This window comes from Mercurialis annua, linkage group LG2, assembly GCF_937616625.2.
Source record: "Mercurialis annua linkage group LG2, ddMerAnnu1.2, whole genome shotgun sequence".
Taxonomy (NCBI): Eukaryota; Viridiplantae; Streptophyta; class Magnoliopsida; order Malpighiales; family Euphorbiaceae; genus Mercurialis; species Mercurialis annua.
This window is the reverse complement of record NC_065571.1, coordinates 47,802,075-47,822,544: the sequence shown is the minus strand read 5'-3', so window position 1 is coordinate 47,822,544 and position 20,470 is coordinate 47,802,075. Positions and strand designations below refer to the sequence as shown.

General features: G+C 28.8%; 1 protein-coding gene across 1 annotated transcript; it reads right to left on the bottom strand.

Moving 5' to 3' along the window:
* Nucleotides 1-15,747: 15,747 nt before the first annotated feature.
* On the bottom strand, nucleotides 15,748-16,722 carry LOC126668646 (uncharacterized). Its single transcript, XM_050361834.1, has one exon. The coding sequence runs from the start codon at nucleotides 16,720-16,722 to the stop codon at nucleotides 15,748-15,750; it is 975 nt and encodes a 324-aa protein (XP_050217791.1).
* Nucleotides 16,723-20,470: the final 3,748 nt, after the last annotated feature.

The window sequence follows — 20,470 nt, the reverse complement described above, 5'->3', positions numbered from 1 at the left end:
AAGGTCAACAAAAATAAAAATACACAAATTAAATTTTAATAAAGTTAAATATGAAAACAAATTAAAAAAGATTGCACCCATAATTAGGTCCTTTAATAGTGTATTTTGATTAATCGTTCATAAACTTCAGTCGTGCTCTTTTTGGTCTCTCAACTAAGCAAAAACGTTACTTTATGTCTCTTGTTGGGTGTTTGTAAAGATTATGACCATATGCTCCAAAATTAGCAAGTGATAAGGGATAAATATATTTTACATCCCTCTACAATATATTATTTGTTTTAATACGTGAAATTCAACTATGTGATTTTTCCTTAGTGAGCATGTGAGACAGACATCTAACAAAGAATCTAATTTAACGACAAATAATAGTTTAAGGATAAAAAAATAAAATTAAACATTAAATAATTTAAACGCGTATAGGTTGTAGACCTTAAAATAAGTTTAAGCTCAACAATATTTCTACGTGAAAATTTATTTTTATATTTTTCTATTAGTTAACGGAGCGTGAAAGCATGCTCTTGACAGACATCCAACGAGGAACTAAAAATAATATTTTTTTGTTGTGGGATCAGAAAAGGAAAAAATAAAATTTAAGGACCAGTTAATTAAAACACGTATAATTAAAAAAATTTAATTATAAATTTAAACATTAAAAGAAGGCCAAATGCCGTAAAAAGGCCAAACCTTTCATAAAAGTTTCACAAAAGTCCTGACCTTTCAATTTTGTCGATTTTGGCCAAAAACAAATTATTTGGTTTCAGTTGTGGCCAACTCTCAATTTGATTTCAATTTGCCTATGTGGTGCCTATGTGGCGCCTATGTGGCATGTCAAATATTGAAAGGTCAGGACTTTTGTGAAACCAAATAATCCATTTTTGGCCAAAATTGACAAAATTGAAAGATCAGGACTTTTGTGAAACCAAATAATCAGTTTTTAGCCAAAATCGACAAAATTGAAAGGTCAGGATTTTTATGAAACTTTTATGAAAGGTTTGGCCTTTTTATAACATTTGCCCTTAAAAGAACTTATCTTACTCGCATTAAAACGCCTTTTTATTTTTGGAGGAAAGAGTTAATGCTATATAATTAAAAATATAAAAATGTAATGTTTATAAATGAAAATATAAAAACATAATAGGAAAAATAGACAAATACAAAAATTTAAACGAGTGTTTTGTCAAATACAAGAGAAAATTATTTTGAAGCCCCCACATATGTCATAATTCACACTTTGGTCCCTTTAAAAATCAAACGATTTGATCCTTCACTTTTGTTTCCCTCAATGATTTAGACATTTTGTCCATTTTTGGTGTAACTCAACTGAGTTAAAAGCACTAAATAAAAAAATTATTTTTAAAAAAAGAACAATTTGATCCCCTATTTTTGCTTTTTTCTACTATTTCGTCCCTCAAGTTTTATAAATCCTTTAACTTGGTTAACTAACACAAAAAATAGATGGAGGGACTAAAATGTTGACACAATAAAAAAATGAGGAAAAAATCATCTGATTTTCAAATAAAAAAAACAAAGTGTGAATTATAACAAATGTAAAGAGTTTGAAAGTAATTTGCTCCGAATAAAATTACCCTTTCTTTTCCATCATGAAAAATATTACTCTTTTCATTTGCTATATTATATCAAAGGTGAATTATATATAAAATCACCAACTTTATACGAAATTGTAAAAATAACACGACTTTTAAAATGTGGTAATTCAGGGCAACATCTTTCATTTTTTTCAAAAATAACACGGGCACAATTTTAGTGGCGTTTTTACTGACATGGCATGACACGTGGCATTCTCATCGGGTGTTCAAATCAGCAAAATTTTATCTAATAATGTGCCGATATTGTTTTTGAAAAGAAATGATAGGTGATGTCCTGAATTGACGTTTTGAAGGTCGTGGTATTTTTGAGAATTCGTATATAAGATGAAGATTTTATATGTAATTAACCCAATTAATTATAGCTCATTTAGTTTTTTTTTCCTCTTTCTATCTATTCTTTAAGTATATTTTTTTCTTTTCGGTACAAAAGTAAGAAGTTAATATATAAACGAGTAATTAACCCAAATTTTGAGTTGGTGATGACAAGGAAACGGGACCTATTATATGGAATCTTAGTGCTGAAATAGAAAAATGTTTAAATGATGATTAATGTTTTTGAGGGTAATGTGCAATCCACTTGCATTCCAATTATATTGTAGTCGGACAATTCAACACATTAATTGGGTAAACAATTAATAAACCCTCTCTTTTTGTATAGCAACTAATTATGGGAACATATGTCCTTTTCTACTTAAAAAAACTAATGATAATGGTTGTCAAATTCCAACATAACAAAGCGTCGTCTCCCTGGATTTGTATGTTAAAATAAAATAAATTCATATTTAATTATTTTAATTAATTAAGAGTAATAATATTTTTAGATTAATTTTAAATAAAATTGTATAAAATAAACAAATTTAAAGACTAAAATGACCTATTTTTATGACCTAAAAAAATTATTATTTTAATTGAGTTAAAAAATAGACAACTAAAAAATAATTAGATGTGAGTTAATTGCATGATGCAAATATTTATCATGATCCTTTATTCAATTCCAACATGTTTATATTTAACATCTTTATAGTAACTTTTCATACTCTCTAAAATTACAGGAGTACATGAAATTAATTTAATTTGAGAAATTATAAAATAATTTTTTAAATAAAATTATTTTAATATTACAGTCAACCCTCTAATAATTAATATATATGATGGATTAAAAATTTATTAATTATTAGAATTATTAATTTATTGAATACTTTATAAGACGTAATATTAAAATTGGTTCCTTAAAATTTGATTAATTATTAGAATTATTAATTTATCAAATATTAATTATTAGAGGGTCGACTATATAGATTTCTAGACCGTAATGATTCTATACTCTGAAAAATCTTTAAAAATAACGAATGGAGAAAAGGATAAAGGGCTGAATTGTTGGATGGTCAAGTTTAGAAGAGGCTGGACAAGTCTTGAATGTAAATTTCTGATGGGCTAGCTAATGTGCATTTCTGATGGGCTAGATAATGTATTTATGGGCCTTACTATGTCTATGGAGAATGGCCTCTTTTTAATACCAAAAAAAGATAAAATATTTTTAAAAATACAATATCAAAAGTTTATTTTTAAAAAATATAATTTGTATTTTATTTTTTGTAAAAATAATTTTTGTTATTCTTAAAAATAATTTTTTAATCTCAAAAATACAATTTTAATTAACCAGCGGTATACTAACAAGGTACCAACGGTTGACCCACCGTCTACTAACAATATACTAAAAACAAAGTTATTGGTGTACTTCATTTCTATTAAACTAGTTGAAAATTCTATTAAAAACTCCTCCGCCTTCATCACCGCAAGAGCTACCGTCAAATAAAACCTAAATCGTTTTTTTTAAATCTAAAATTATTGATTAACCATTAGTTAACCATTTGTTAACCAACAATATACTAAAAACAAGGTTATTGGTGTACCATTAGTACAGTATTGGTTAAATAGCAACAAAATAAAATTCAACAACAGTTAACTAACAATTCTATTAATAATATATTCAAAATAAAATTTATTACAAGTTATCCAACGGTTTACCTAATATTATCCATTGGTTACCCAACACCCAAAACATTACAATTCTCATAAGCATTTCTTCAAACACTTAGAGTGCGGGCTGTGCAACACTGAAAATCGGACCACCACCACATCACCGCCGTCGTTCACAAAACAAAAACAAAAAATGGATTAACCAAAATCCAAAATATTGATTCTATCTCTGATTTTGAATTGTTCGTCATGGCGGCAACATATCCTCCATCTCCGACCGTTTCTCCTTCAAGACTCATGGCAGCTTGCAAATGCACAACAATAGCTTGAACAAAACAAGCAAATATAGGAGAGTGGCTACGACGTAACACAACAGATCGACAAAGGGGTGGAATGGAGCGGAAGCAAAAACGGGGCGGAGAACGGCTACGGCGAGTTAGAAGGTGGTTGCTTCAGTGGTTGCCGCATGACTGCTTCAGTGATGGCGGAGCGATTGCATCGGAGGTTGCCTCATAGCTAATTATGTTAGGGTTTGCTTTCTGTTTTTAATTGAAGAATGAAAGACAAGATTGTATTTATAAAAACAGAAAGGATAAAAATAAATAAAAAAGGGAAATGTAATTATCTAATAAGAAACATAGCAACATATCTAGCTAAATATTTTGAGTAATTACCGTCTTTCCTCTAATTAATTCATTTAGTCTTGCCCCAAGTATTTAAGGATTAAAATGGAGGCTTTTTATACGACTAGTTACACATTATGCGCCCTTAGACGATTAGTCAATTTACATATTAATTAAATTTATTAGTATTTACCAGTTTATTTTATATATCAATCAATTCTTAATTAATTAGAGTTTTTATTAGAAATAAATATAATATTTTAATCTATTAATGTAATAATTTATTAATACTAATTGATATCATTAATAATTATTTATAATTTATTATAATCATAACATTATATTTTATGTATAACTAATATGAAATTATTTAGAGTTTTGTTGGACTAAAAAATATTTTTTTGAGTTAAGCTATTAATTATATTGTTTATACTAACAATTAAAGGTAATAAGTTTATTATTTTATCAATTAAATTTATTATAACTATATTAATATAGATTAAAATTAAAATTAATGTTCAATTAAATAAGGTTTGTTCTAAAAAAAGTTATTATCCTAAAAAAGAATTAGATAGCTTGGATTATCAAATATCTTATGTGTTTGATTATAATTACATCAATTAAATCTATAATAATAATATCATTGTATTTCACTTTTAATCTATACCAATAGAATTTTTATTAAATTAATAAATATTTTATGAATTGGATTAAATTTATTTTAAATATTAAATTTTATTTATAATTAATATTAAAGTAATTAGAGATTAATTAAATTCTTTGTTGAATTAAATCAATTATATTAATAAATATATTAATATATGTATCACTATATTTTATTTATAGTCAATATTAAATCAGTTAGATATCAATTAGAGGTTCTGTTGGATTATGAAATATTTTATGAGTTAGATTAGAATTATTAATTTTATTAATTAATTACTAATATTTAAAATAATATAAAAAATATTAACATAAACCTGCATATCCTCCTCACCTTCATCTGTGCTTTTATAAATAACATAAATTTACTTTATAATTTGTTTCTTTTTACTACTCTTTTAAAAAATCAACTGAATAATAAGTGAAGATCAACAAGATTAACATTTGTATAACACTCAACCTTATAAAAATTTAAAAATTAGTAGTCATTAGCAGGTCATTCTATATAATAAAAAAGTGCAAAATACAATGAAATATAATATAAATACAAAAATAACACAACATAAATCCATAAACTCACAAAATAACTCTCTTAAAAAAATTGCATTCGAAACATTAAAAATAATGAACAACATCAATCAAGTGTCAACTAAAGGTCAATAGTAGATCAACCTGCGTACAATACTGCAACATTATAAAAATTTAAAAATCAACCATCATCAACAAATCATGTTGTAGACTAATAAAAATAAAAATGCAGTGAAATATAATAAAATTATAGAAATAACACAATATAACTCCAAAAATTCACAACATTGTTAAAAATAATTTGAATTTAAATCAAAAGACGAAAATGAAAAAGAAGATGAACAACAACAATAATGATGAAGAGACGACGATGAAAAGAAGCAAATTTCAAACGTAAAAAGAGGAACACAAATAACAATGGCAGCGACGACAAATTTCAGATCTGGAAAAAAAGATAGAAGAAAAATGATGAGATGGCGACAATGATGGTAACAACAACAAAAAACGAATCTGACTAGGGATGAGAAAGATTTTTAGAAATTTGAAAAAAAAAATGAAGAAGAAAATGGAGGGGGTTAGAATAAAATATACGGATCAATCAAATTTACAATTTAATATCATGATAATATTTTTGAAGAAATTAAGTAAAAATATGTTAGTTATGTGAGGTGGTAGTTGATTAATGGTCATAAAAAAGGAAAACAATTGAAGAAGCTGAAACAAAATAGACGAAGAACTGAAAATCTCATTAAAGAGGTTGAAACGACAAATCACTTATCAAGTAGTCTAAATACCTTAACAAATAGGAAAATAATAACATTTAAAATTGTTTTTTAAGACATTTAAAAACCAAATTAAGTCGAATGACTATCAAATTCAATTGTATTCAATATTATAACTTTTTATTTTAATAAATTATGCCAAGAGTTCGATTATTGGTTTAAATGTGTCTGGTCAAGATATAGCTTCTGCCGCTTCTATTCTTAATTGTAAAATAGATAAGCTTCATATTACTTATCTAGGACTTTCTCTTTCTCGGAGAAATTTGACGGTGTCTCGCTTCAATCCAAATGTTCAAAATTTCTCTTCTCATTTGACTCTTTGTAAAGGTAACTTACTTTCTCTATTTGATAGACTTGTGTTGATAAAGTCAGTCTTGTGTAGGTTGCCTGTATATTCTATGTGTTGCTTTTCCATTCCTTCAGGTGTCTTAACGTATTTGGATAGACTTATGAGAAATTTTATGTGGTCGGGCTCGGGTTCTACGAGGGGTATTTGTAAAGTAGCATGGAAGGATATCTGTTTGCCTTTGCGCTTTCGAGGGCTGAACGTTCCACCTCTTAGGCTTCGAAACCAAAGTCTACTCCTTAAATGGGTATGGAAACTTCTAACTTGTGATAAGGGTTCGTTTTGGTTTTTGACTACTCGTGCTAGTTGTAATCTGAATTCATGGAACGATTTGATTAACCCAAATAATCATCATATATCTCACTTTTGGAAAGGGGTTCGGAAGTATTGTGTTGGCAATGAAGATATTTGGAATTTATTTAGTTCTAATATCAGTTTCAGATTTGGAAATGGATCAGATATTCTCTTTTGGCGAGATTTGTGGCTTCATAATCAAGCTAATCCTTTGAGCATAGATTTTCAGAATTTGTTTAACTTAGCTATTCATCCTGAGGCAACTGTTTCAAACCTGAAAACAATGGACACATATAGCTTGACGAGGTGGAATTTTAGATGGAAAAGGCATCTCAGATTGGGGGAATCAGAATCTTTTCAGTTGCTCAAGCAAAAACTTCCTGTGGCGGTCTTCAACAACCAACAGGACGGAGTATTCTGGCGCGGCAGAAACATCTTCACAGCTGCTGGGTTCTTTAAGCTCCATATAACCGCTGATGATCATTTGCAGCAAGGTAGATTTTTTTCGCAGGTCTGGAAACAAAAAATCCCGCCTATGATACAATTTTTCACTTGACTTCTGCATCAGGGTCGGCTGGCTTCAAAGGATTTTTTGGTTCGTCGTCGAATCCTTGATAACGAGCAGCGGTTCTACATTCACTGTGCAGGTATAGAAACTTCAACTCGCATCATCTTCTTATGCCCTTTAGCATGGAGGTTTTGGTCTAATTTTCTATCCCGGATTGGCATCGTAGTTGGGTAATGCCGGGGGACTTAGCAAGTTTCTATTATTAATGGATGGATTTGGCGAACTCGCATTACGAAAATCTTTGGGTAACAATTTGTTTTTTTTGCATTTGAAAATTGTGGAAGGCTAGGAATAAGATGGGTTTCCGTAATGAAGCTTCGAACTATATTGATTTGCTTTTCAATTGTATTATTAAGGGTGTGATTCATTATAAATATCATAATCCGGAAATTTTTTTGTGTGGTAATGATGTATTTCGCTGTTTAAATTCTTTTACAAGAATTTAATATTTTTTGCCTCTCACATCTTGTGTTAGAGCTAATTTAATTACCATTAACCAAAAAAAATACTATATGAATATATATAGTCAATCAAACTGATTAATTTAAATATTTTAAATTTTATATTACACCTCGATTATATTCTAAAAAATTTAAAAAATGATCTATTTTGAATCGAGTGCTGAATATAATGTTGTTTCGATAAAATAAGGAGTCACACTATTCTAAACAACAAGTAATAGAATATTTTTTTTTTAAATTTGTTATCATTTTGTTTATTAAAAAAGGGCAATTTAGTTAAAATACTATATTTTAGTCTATTATTATTGGTTATTGCTTTGACAGGTAATCTTAAAATAATTATTCTGAATATACGATTGAATAAATAAATACTTGGGAAAAATATAGGAGGCTAGCCGGCTGGCTGCATGTGTAGGTAGGATGAGGTGATTTATATAGTAGTTCTAGTTCTCACACACGCAAAATCGAAAAAAAATGAAAAATAAACTATAAGATCCGAACAAAGTGGAATTTTGTCAAATAACAGAGATATGCCATTTGGTTATGACTTGGAATCATTGGAAATTTCTAAAGGATTAACATATTCCAAATTTTAACATTTTAAATATATCTTTTTTTTTCTACGTCATGTGATCAATTTTAGTTGCTTTTTTAAGTGGTGGATCTTTTTTCTTCGGAAAGTTAAATATATTGATCAATTCGTATGTTTTGCATATTTAATATAAACTATTATATTTAATATAATAATACACGAATTTTCTAATTTTTGCAATTAAAATTTCGTTTGCGCTTTTTTTTAAAATGGTAGCATTTTACATTTAAAGCGGTGCTGTTTTATCAGAAATGGTGCCGGTGTCTTAATTGCAAAAATTAAAAAGTTCATATACTTTAGTGTTAAAATTAAAAGATTATTTAAATATTAAAAACACGCGAAAGTTGGCGATTTTTAGTGCATTTAAACCTAAATTCTATGACAATATAGTAACAGATGGAAATCGAATTTTAATCGGCAAACGATTTCAAAAATCACTAACTTTTGATTATTTTTATTGATAACACTTCCATGTTGAATAAAGATCAATTTTACCCTGTATCGTATTTTTGACTTTCAATTGCATACTGAAATATCAAAATGAACTCTTTTCACTTACATAACATTCACAATAAATTCTTCATATTTAGCATATATTCTAAATAACCTTCAATATTATAAATATAACTGGAAAAAACTTTTTCCCCAAAATTCAAAAAATAATACTAAAACTTTTTTAATTAATATTTTAATTAAAATTAATTAGAGTTAATTAGGGTTAATTTTTTGAAATATGTATTTTATTGTTTTTTTGGACAAAAAGGTGAAACCGATCCGATTTTGCCAAACATTAAAGTAATTTGATCTGGTTTTACGAACTTAGATGTGTTTGATATTTTATGTCAAGTTCAGAGGGTGAATCGATCCTTTACTCGAATATAATTTCATATACTAATACTACGATATTGTGTTGTCCGAACAAACAATTTATGAGGCAGGGAGTATGTTTATGGACTATTATACTATACATTAAAGCTAAGAAACAAACGACATTAAATGTTAAACGGCAAAGTAATTTAAGCATTTGTTATGGTCTGCTTATGAACAACTCTTGAGTTTACAACTTCCACACTACCGCCTAATAAGCCAAATAAGGTGTAAAAACAACAAGTTTACTCTATATATATTTTGAAAGTTATGTATTGGTCCTTAAATGTTATTTTTAATGATTATTTGTTTTTAAATTTGCTTGAGATATTTTTATTACTTATTAATTTACTGGCAAAATATATGTGTTTTGTTACTATAGCTTAATAGAGTAATAATTTTAAATATTTTTTTCTATACAATCACTTCTATTTTAGGTTTAATATTTTAAAAGTATGAAACAAATTAGATGAGGTTAATTCTACCTAAACCATTAAAAATTGCATATTTTATCAATTTTCAATAAGTATATTTCACTGTCAGATAACCACTCATTGTTTTAAAATAATGTTAAACCTTTAAGTATATTTCTAATTCTGATCAAATTTAATTTTTTTTATTTGAAAAATACTTATTATGATAATTTTTTCAATTATATTTTAGATTTTGATTATTATTTTTCAAATAAAAAATGGTTTGGTTTGGTTAAAATTTAAATTTTTTGCTATTTTTTTTTTGGAAAAAGAATATGTTTGACTAAAATTGAAATGTACTTATTGAAAGGTTTGGCTAGATTTAACCTTAGTTGAAAGAATTGATATTTTTATAATATTAGACCTAATTAAGATAGATATTTAATTAAAACTAAGATATGATTATTATTTCAAAAACAGTTCAATGATATGACTCTAGAAAATAGAGAATTAAATTTAGACATATGTAAAAATAAAATAATTTATATGTTACAATTAAAATGTAAGCATCTTTTTCTTTTAGTAATCAAGTAAAAGAAATAAAATAATTAAGTACAAAACTATTACAATAATGTCAGCAACATTAATTATATAAATATTATTTAATTTATTTAAAAAAATTACACATTTTGTACCAAAAAAATACAACCAATTATTAATATCTAATAAACTTACTAATTTTATGAATTAATGTTCTATAAATTTAATAATTGTTAACTTACATATTTCATCTACTATTATTTTTATCATAAAAATTATATTTAGTATTAGTTAATAATCTTAAACACAATAATATTAAATTGATTTAGTTATTCTTAATTTATTTTATTATTTATACTTCAACATTATATATTTTTTATTATGTTTACTCCTTTTAATGCAAGTACGAAACCCTTATTCTAATAAGTATATAATTATATTTTATAATAAAATGACACAATTTTTAAAATTATTGTTGTCAAATAAAATAAATTGAATTATTTATAAATTTTTTGTTATTTAAAATAATATATTAATTTAATAATAATTATTTGATGAATAATAAAAGGTCAAAGCAACGCTTGATTATTTTGCTAGTGGTAAAAGATTAGTAAGGTAGAGGAATTCTCAAAAAAAAAAAAATTATTATTTAAAGGCAAACGACGATTGATGGCCCCACGAGGGATTAAGAGGCAAACGATGATTAGGGGTTGATACTGTCCACCTTGATCACCGAAATACAAAACTAACAATATTATCAAGATTTAAAATTTTAGAACTAAAAATTCTAGGATATTAAAAGTAAAACTGTTTTAAATATTTTTTTGGTTTTTATTAATTTTTAAAATTAAAATTAAAATTAAAAGTCAAATCGAATTAGTTATTTAAAATATTATTAATTTATTATAAATAAACAAACTGATCATCTATTTGATTGGATTTAATTTGGTTGGTTAGATTCAGTGTACATTTCTAATATAATCAATTAAATTCCATCATAGCTTTAAATAATAATTCTAATTTGTTCAATATGACATTATTTAATTTTATATAGTGATATGGTAAAATTTATTTCATATAGCGATGAATTATATAGTGAACATAATTTAAATGAATACTTTTCCAATATTTCAACTCTTTCACTTTATTCAAATCAAATTTGAGACTTTTAATCTCAAAATATCAATCTAGATAACCTAACTAAAGACTAAAGTCTCATTACTCACTAGTAACTCTACTATCTAATTAGAATTTATCATAACAACACTAATTAATTAGAGCCTCCTGAATTAATTGTTTTCATACTATTGTTTGACATTTTTTTCTTAATTTCATGAGATAGAAAAACTAATCTTTGACATTACAAGCAAATGGAACTTAAAAGTTGTTGATTATGATAAAATGGGTAATGAATTAGGTGAATTAAGAAAATCTGTAATGGTTACATCAAAAGCAAATAACTTCTAAATTGTTGAAAGCTTCCTTAGGTCAAATTAGGCAATTTTTCACCTGTTCATAAGAGAGAACAATTTTAGAAAGTAGTGGAGCTAAAACAAAACTAAAAAGAGGAATAGAAGTATAAAAAAAATAGTCCGAGAGAAGAGACCGGAGTACAACAGTTCAAAAAAAACATTAAAAGAAGTAAACAATTAAAAATAACAAATACTCCCACCTTCTCATATTTATATTTTTTAAATTATAAACGGTAATTTATTGTTAAAAGATTTAATGGTCATATATACCTTATTATAGTAATGCCTGAATGGATTAAAAATAACACAAAAGATATTAGAAAACAAAATTACTACTATAATAGACAAGGATAATGTGGCATTCTTTTCTAAATTAACTTTTTTTATGAATAATTAACTCATTTTATTTAGATAAATTTGAATTTTTAAATTATATTTATTTTAGACTGTCAATTTAAAATGGAAGGAGTAATTAATAATTAGAGTGGCCACCGTTCATTTTATTCCACCGGATAAAATCTTCAAGAGTACAACTTTTTTATGTTAATGTCATGACTCATGAGTAACTTTTTTTCCCTACAAGTTTGTTTATTCTTTTATTCTTTTAATTGTTATTTGATTTTTTTGTTAAGTTAATAAAATTGTAGCTTTAACATTAAATTCATTGATTATGATTAGTCAGAACTTATTTAGGAAAATGGTATGTCAATACCGATTGTGACTCATGCTTGGAGAGAAAATGGTCAAAATATTTAGCTCGGTTCTTTAATGATTGGATGCAACTGAAAAATGATGCCGTATATATCAAGGATTTCTATGGTCCCTTTTTTTTTATTGAAATGGAACAATCTCATTAAAAATTTAGAGCTGATTGATCAGCCAGTACATATTGTTGAATATTTTGAGGGACAGTATCCCTCCAAGTACAAACATCACTACTATGACTAAAAGCCTTCCTATAATGAGCAACTTGATTAAGTTTCCTGTTAATGTGAAAGAAACCCAAACAACTGACATTTTCAAGAATAGCATCACAATCCAAAGCTATCAAACCAATATCATTACAAAGCTCTTCTTTGATGTTGAAAGAATTCACTACAACTTTCGAATCTGAGTTGACTCTAAAAGGAGTTAAATTATCTTCCATTGTCATTGTAATACCTTTTCTAATTGCGATAGCTTCCCCCACCTCAATTTCAGCTAACCATTCGTACCTTCTGCAACCTGCTACCATCACTTTTCCTTCCCAATCACGAATGACAGCCCCAGTAGCAAATTTGTTACCCTGTTTATCAAAACCAGCGTCGACCTGCACACAATAAGTTCCCCTTCTAGGTGGAGTCCAACGCCCATTTGCATCTGTTGAAATACACCCCGTCTCAGCTCTTCTGCCCACCAACTCCTTCGAGACATTAGCAAAATCTTCAGCTAGTTGAATAGCACAGTTCACCACTTTATCTCTAGGGAATATATTTTGATTGAACAAGAGTTTATTCCTGTTTGTCCATACAGACCAAGCAATAACACAGAACAACCCAAAATCAGCTCTACTAAGATTATTGAAGCAGTAAAGTAAAAAATCTTTGCTTCTCCAATGATCATCAACCCTCAACCCTTCGGCAGGATCCCAACCCTTCCAAACCTCCTTCGCGTTATGACAGGACCACAAAGAATGAATCACAGTTTCAGGCTTTTTATCACAACAAGGACACACAACATCAATTTTCATACCTCTTTTCATAAGACAAGTTCTAGTAGGTATCAAATCAAAATACACTTGCCATATGAATATTTTCACCTTCACCGGTATTTTCAGCTTCCACAACCCTTTCCACCACATTAACAAACCATCAGACATAGAGGAACTAGCTATATCTTCTTTCAAATCAACAGCTAACATATACCCACTTCTAACATTGTAAGTTCCTTTCTTATCATAATGCCAACGCAATTTGTCACTTTGATTAGAAATAGGTAAATGAATCCCTAAAATGACATTCGCATCCTCTAACTCGAAAGCAGACATAATAAGATTTTTGTTCCATTTACCATCAGCCATAATCAAGTCCTTCACTTTCAGCTCAACCCCCAATAAAGGTTTACTATGAATTTTAAAAGTAGATTCACGAGGCAGCCACCTATCAGAGTAAAATCTTACCTCCTCACCATCTCCTATTCTCCACCGTAAACCTTCCTCCAGAATTCTCCTAGCCCATAAAATGCTCTTCCACATATACGACGAAGATCTAGACTCCTTAGCCTCAATAAACCTCTCATTTTTAAAATATCTGCACTTAAAAATTCTGGACAGCAGATTGTTAGGGCAGGAAACGATTTTCCATCCTTGCTTAGCAAGCAAACTCATGTTAAAACTCTCCAAATCTTTAAACCCTAAGCCCCCCTTGCACTTGGCTTTACATAAAGCTTGCCAACTAGACCAGTGAACCTTCTTTTGCCCATCAGAACTACCCCACCAAAATTTATTACACAATCTTTCAATCTCCAAAATTAATCCCTTAGAGATTTTAAAAACATTCATACAATAAGTAGGTATGGATTGAACAACGGCTTTTATCAAGACTTCCTTACCTCCGCTAAAAAAAAGATTCCCTTTCCAAGCTTGCAATTTATTCCATATTCTCTCTTTTATAGAATTGAAACTCTCTTTTTTCTTTTTCCCTATGGCAGAAGGAAGACCTAAGTACCTCTCATGACATCTAACCACAGGAACCTGCAAAATATTTTGGATTTGTGTCTTAATATATATCCTGCTCCTCTCCCAAAACACAATGCAGATTTTTCAAAATTTATTATTTGTCCGGAGGCTCTGCCATAATCCTGCAACAATTGCTTAAGATAACGGCACTCCTTAACATTAGCTCTCAGAAACAGAAGACTATCATCAGCAAAAAAAAAGATGGGAAACGTGTATATTCTCCCCCAACTGTAACCCTTGAAACTTTTTCTCCTCAATTGCATTATTAATTAGGCTCGAAAGACCTTGCGCACAAACTAAGAATAAATAAAGGGTCAAGGTATCGCCCTGCCTAAGACCCCTTCTCGGAATAACATTTCCTTCCACAGAACCATCTATAAGAAAAAAAAACTTAACAGAGTTAATACACATCATCACCTTCTCCACCCATGTTCTACAACAACCCATTTTAACTAACATTTCTTCAATAAAACACCATTCAACCCTATCATAGGCCTTAGACATATCCAGTTTTAGTGCAATAGGGCTATTCAACTTTTTTTTTTTGAATTTTTTATCACATGAACACACTCGAAACCTATTAAAGCACTATCCACAATTTGCCTACCCGGAACAAAAGCTGATTGTGCCTCATCAATCACACAACAAAGAGTTTTTCTAAACCTATTCGGCATAGTCTTAGCCACTATCTTATAAATCACATTGCATAGACTAATAGGTCTAAAATCAGATGTTTTACCAGCTTTTTTAACCTTAGGAATAAGTGCAACAATAGTCTTATTCACACAGCTCAAATCAGAATTATTATTTAAAGCTCTAAGGCATACCTGGGTTATATCAGCTCCAATAATATCCCAGTATTTTTGATATAAGATAGCTGGAAATCCATCTAGTCCCGAAGCTTTAGTTGGTCCCATATCCTTCAGAGCCTGTATGACCTCCTCGGCCCTAAATGGCCTGCATAGCATCTCATTCATCTCAGGCGTAACAATGGTCTTCACCCTTTTAGTCACCCTTTCGATATCCTCCTCTCCAGGCAAACTTGAATCAAACAGGTTTTTGAAATAAGCTTGCATAATTTGAATGATCTCTTCTGGATCCTCCTTTCTCACCCCTGTAGAGTCATCCAAACCTTCTATCTTGTTTCTAGCCCTCCTTTGTGAAGCTTTCCTATGAAAAAAAACTTGTATTTTTATCACCATGAGCAAGCCAATCCGCCCTGGATCGCTACTTCCATTTGATTTCTTCTTTCCACAACAAATCATCAAGAATCAATTCCACTTCTCTAATTTTATCTATTGGAATTCCAGATTGGGGGAATTCAACAAAGATATTAACTCACTCTTCTTCTCCTTTATCTGTTTCTGCAGATCCTCAATAGCCTCTTTACCCCAGCTATGAAAATCATTTGCACACCTCTTCAGCTTTCTAACCATCGTACTGAAATTTTGGTTTCCAGAATAAGAAGACCACGAATCATTAACCCTTTCCCTGAACTCTTGTTTTGTAGTCCAGGTTTCTTCAAAAAAAAATCTTACGTTCCTCCTTCTCCTTTGATTCGCCTTGCCCCTTAGCTTTGTATTATGCATTAAAATTGGTCTATGGTTTGACCCCCACATCTCTAAATGCTCCACTGAGCAATCAGGAAATAAACCTTTCCAACCCAAGTTGATAGTGAATCTATCAAGTCTTTCTTTCACCACTTCAGCACCTCTATTACCCCACCAAGTAAACCCACTGTCCACACCCCCTGCATCAAAAAGATCACAAACCTCCAAAGCATTTCTGAAGTTTTGAATGAGAAAATCAGGCTTCTTTGCACCCCCTAGCTTTTCGGAATGATCCAACACCTCATTAAAATCACCACTGCATAACCACGGTCCATTAAATAGACTGCTTAGTCTAGATAATAGAGTCCACGAGTGAACCCTTTTTAAATGATTAGGGTTACCATAGAAACCGGTAAACCTCCAAATTAATTGATTCTTCTTCTGCACTATACAATCAATATAGTGTTTAGAGTAACTTAAGACAGAAATATCTTCTTTCACTGTCCAAAGCAACCCTAGACCTTCACTCTTTCCTTCGCATCCAACCCCAAAACAACCTTCCATATGCAACTTTTTACTCAGAGCTTCTAACTTCACAATACTCGTTCTTGTCTCCATCAAAAAAACCAATTCGGGCTTAAACTTGTGAACAATGTCACTTAAGTACTTGAATGTCCTTGGTGAGCCCATACCTTGGACATTCCAACACAGAGTACTCATTGTGCATGGCGAACCTGCTGGACAGGTTCCGCCGATGTGCAATCATTTGTTTCCATACCAGCTTCGTAGTCTCCCTTAGAAGATAACTCTGCCGATATCCCATCCAAAAGCCCTTCTGCTTTAATAATTTCTGCATTCTCCTTTCTCTCCCCTTCCTCTCTTCGATGGTTTGTAATCTCAGTCAAAGGAAAGTTTCTTACTCCTCCTTTTTTCTGATTCTTCTTGAACAAATTAGCTTTCCCAATGGGCCTAATTGATCCTTTCTCTTTAACCACATTAGGCCCATTAGTTAGCCCATCTTTGCTTTTATACTTTTGTTTAAAACGTGCCACACCTTCACACTCTTTATTAATAAAATCACTACAAACTTGAATCTCCACCAAATCTGCAACAGTTATATTCTTCCCATTTTTATTTGAATTTAAAAATGAGTTAACATTTTCCTTTCCCCTAACAGTCCCCTTAATTACCTCAGACGTATCTGTTTTTGCATGATTGCCTCCTGTAACTTCGGAACCTTCCTTATCTCCACCTTCAACTTCCTGCTAATGCTTCAATGGCGGATTCCTCTGTTTAGCCTCATCAACCTTTCCAGATCCTCCATCTTTTTCATCTCCTCCATTCCTCTTCATTCTTCCTCCCATTTTCGGATTAAAACTAGCTCTTATATAATCATTATATTTAAAATTAGTAGTCTCGCCATCCCATTGACTCAGACATTCTATCAATGAATGACCAAGAGTTCCACATTTTAAACATAATTCTGGTAGTTTTTCGTACCGGAGCAAAGCATTGACCACCGTACCATTCTTTTCCACTTTAACTTTCAAACCTCTTTTTAAAGGTTTAGTGATATTAGCTCGGACTCTAACATGAATGTATCTTCCCAAACAATATCTTGATGCACCCGAGTCTACTTCTTCTATATCACCAATCTGATTTCCAAGCGACTTTCCTGCCTCTTTATTCAAACACATAAGAGGTAGATTATGAATTTGAATCCAGAATAAGACAGAATCAAACTTTACATCTCTATGATCACCTATTCCCTTAGGATTCTCTAACACAAAGATATTTTCCAGATACTTCCATGGTCCTCCATAAAAATTCCTCTGTTTATCTTCTGCAGATCCAAAATGGAACACAAAAGTATTAACATCCACCGCTAGAGTGCTCTTCGTCTTCCACATATAGCCAACCGCCGAGATGAAACCCTCTCTGTTCACTTTTTTTGTTGACATAATTTTACCAAATAAAGAGTGTGCGGTTTTTCTTTCTCCCACTTCTCGTGCTTCCTCGCCTAACTCACACTCAACAATATCATCATCATCAGATAACGATAAGGACTCACACAACAGGGATAACTCCATATTGATAAAAAACACTCTCAGTCTAAATCTATTTAGAACTGAAAAAAACTATTCCTGCAGAGCAGCTATGGTCCCTTTTTAGGCACAATATTGCCGTATGTGTTATATTTTGTTCTTTTAATTTCTCTATTTAGCTGAGTTTTAAGTTTTATATTCTTTTGTGTTGCTGAAAAGAATTAAAAATTAAAAAGCTAATAAAGAGTCTAAAAACAAAAAATAAGATAAGTAAAAGGATTCGAAGAATAAAAATATAGTACAGAGACTTTCTGGACAAAAATAATATAGTACCACGAGAGCCTTTGGATTGGTTTAACTTTTTTTTTTGTATAGCATTACTAATTTGAAAAATTGTTATACATGCATACGAATCCTTTTAAATTCACTTGAACATGAGAAATCATATTAAGTAAATGTACATTTATTGTAAATAAAAAAAAATTAAAAGAATCTATACATTAATTTTAATCAATATACATCTTTCATTTAAATGAATGATATAGATTTATCGAACATGATCTCTCATGTTCAAGTGAACCTAAGAGAATCATGATCCAATCTACATATATTACAATGAAATTTTAGATGTTTGAATCCAAATACTCTCATGTTTGAATATTATATCAACAATATTAGGTTGCAGTTAAACATACAACCTAATAATTATATTTAAAAATATTAAAATGGTGATTATTTTACCATTATAATATTATCATATTTTCCTTATCGAAGTAGTATGATATTTTTGACATTATTTTATTATAGTCCAATTTAATTTTCAAGAATACTCACTAAACATGATTTTAAAATGATGAATCGATTAATTGGGTGTAAGATCAAAGTGATTGTAAAAATAAATTATATAAAAAATTACTTATAAAATAAGTTAAAGTTTAATAACTATATATATACACGCATACATAAACATTTAAATATATTTAAAATAATCAAAACTAATGATTTAGATGATTGATATTTCTTTTATTAAAAGTCATTGTTGTTTTGTATAACTTGTGAAACTCTTAATAAAATACCACTCTATCATGGTTATTTCATTGAAAATATTTTGTTGAGAAATGCCAAAGCAATATATTAGTATAAAAACATGAAATTTTTGTTAAATTCTAGCTCTTGGTGGGAGCATTAATTTTTAATTGTATTATGTTGTCATTTTCTTAAAAGTCCAAAACCATGTTGTTTTAGTTTGTTAATGTCAACCTAGCCACATCCAATACCAAGGCATGGCACAGTGCTCAAAATGAATGACTTTTTTTTTATTCTAAATCAAAACTCAGTGAAATAAAATAAATAAATAAAAGTATGATCCATATCGAATTCAGTGTTGTCATCAACAGAAAATAATGTAAGTACTTTTTAATATGAAAAATATATTTTTACAAAATAAAATTCTTTATATACAAAATATAAATTTAGAATTAATCAATCTTAAATTACAATTTTATAATTTTATTTTTATATAGATATTATATAAAATTAAAATATACTGTAATATTAATTTATTTTATTTTTGATGTTAAAAAAATATTATTTTATATCAAAAAAGTAAACATTTATTTTAAAAATTAAAATTAAATATACAATAATACAATATCTATTTATATAGTGATACCAATTTTTTATATTAAATTTATCTATACTATATATAAAAGCACGGATGGGGGGGGACAGGCAAATTTACCGAATAATCCTTTATAATTTATTACTAAATAAAGGTTTTATGGTCATTGAATAATTATCTATTTAATTTATTACCAAAGATAAATTATAATTAGAGTCCTAATTAGATTTAGTATAACTAGAGTCCTGATTATAATTGAATTATTGTTATAATTTATCTATTTGATATAGTATACAATCCTATTTAGAATAGTATTCTCATGTAATTTACATATTTAATCATGCCTTAATTTTTAGACGTGGGAATGCTATTTAAAAAATAGAATAAAAGATGCCATGCTCTAAGAATATTACTTTAATAATACTACAGAGCTAATTATAATTACCGGCTTCAACATCAACCACAATTAGTGTTTTGAATTTATAATTAAAATATATAATTATTTAATTCTTTAAATTTGTAACTTGACAATGAACAATACCAAACACAAATTAGATTAGACTTCCTTTCAAAAAAAAATTATACTTTATAATATATAATTATTAACTAAAAACTTAATATATGAGAATGATCTGTTTAAACACAAAAAAATGTTTTAAAATACTAATTAAAATAAACTACTTATAATACCATATTAAAATTATTAAATACATAGTTATTACTAATTTAATTATCTTTCACTTAAAAATTTGATATTTTTTACTTAAATTTAATTTTTAATTATAGAAATAATTATTAATAA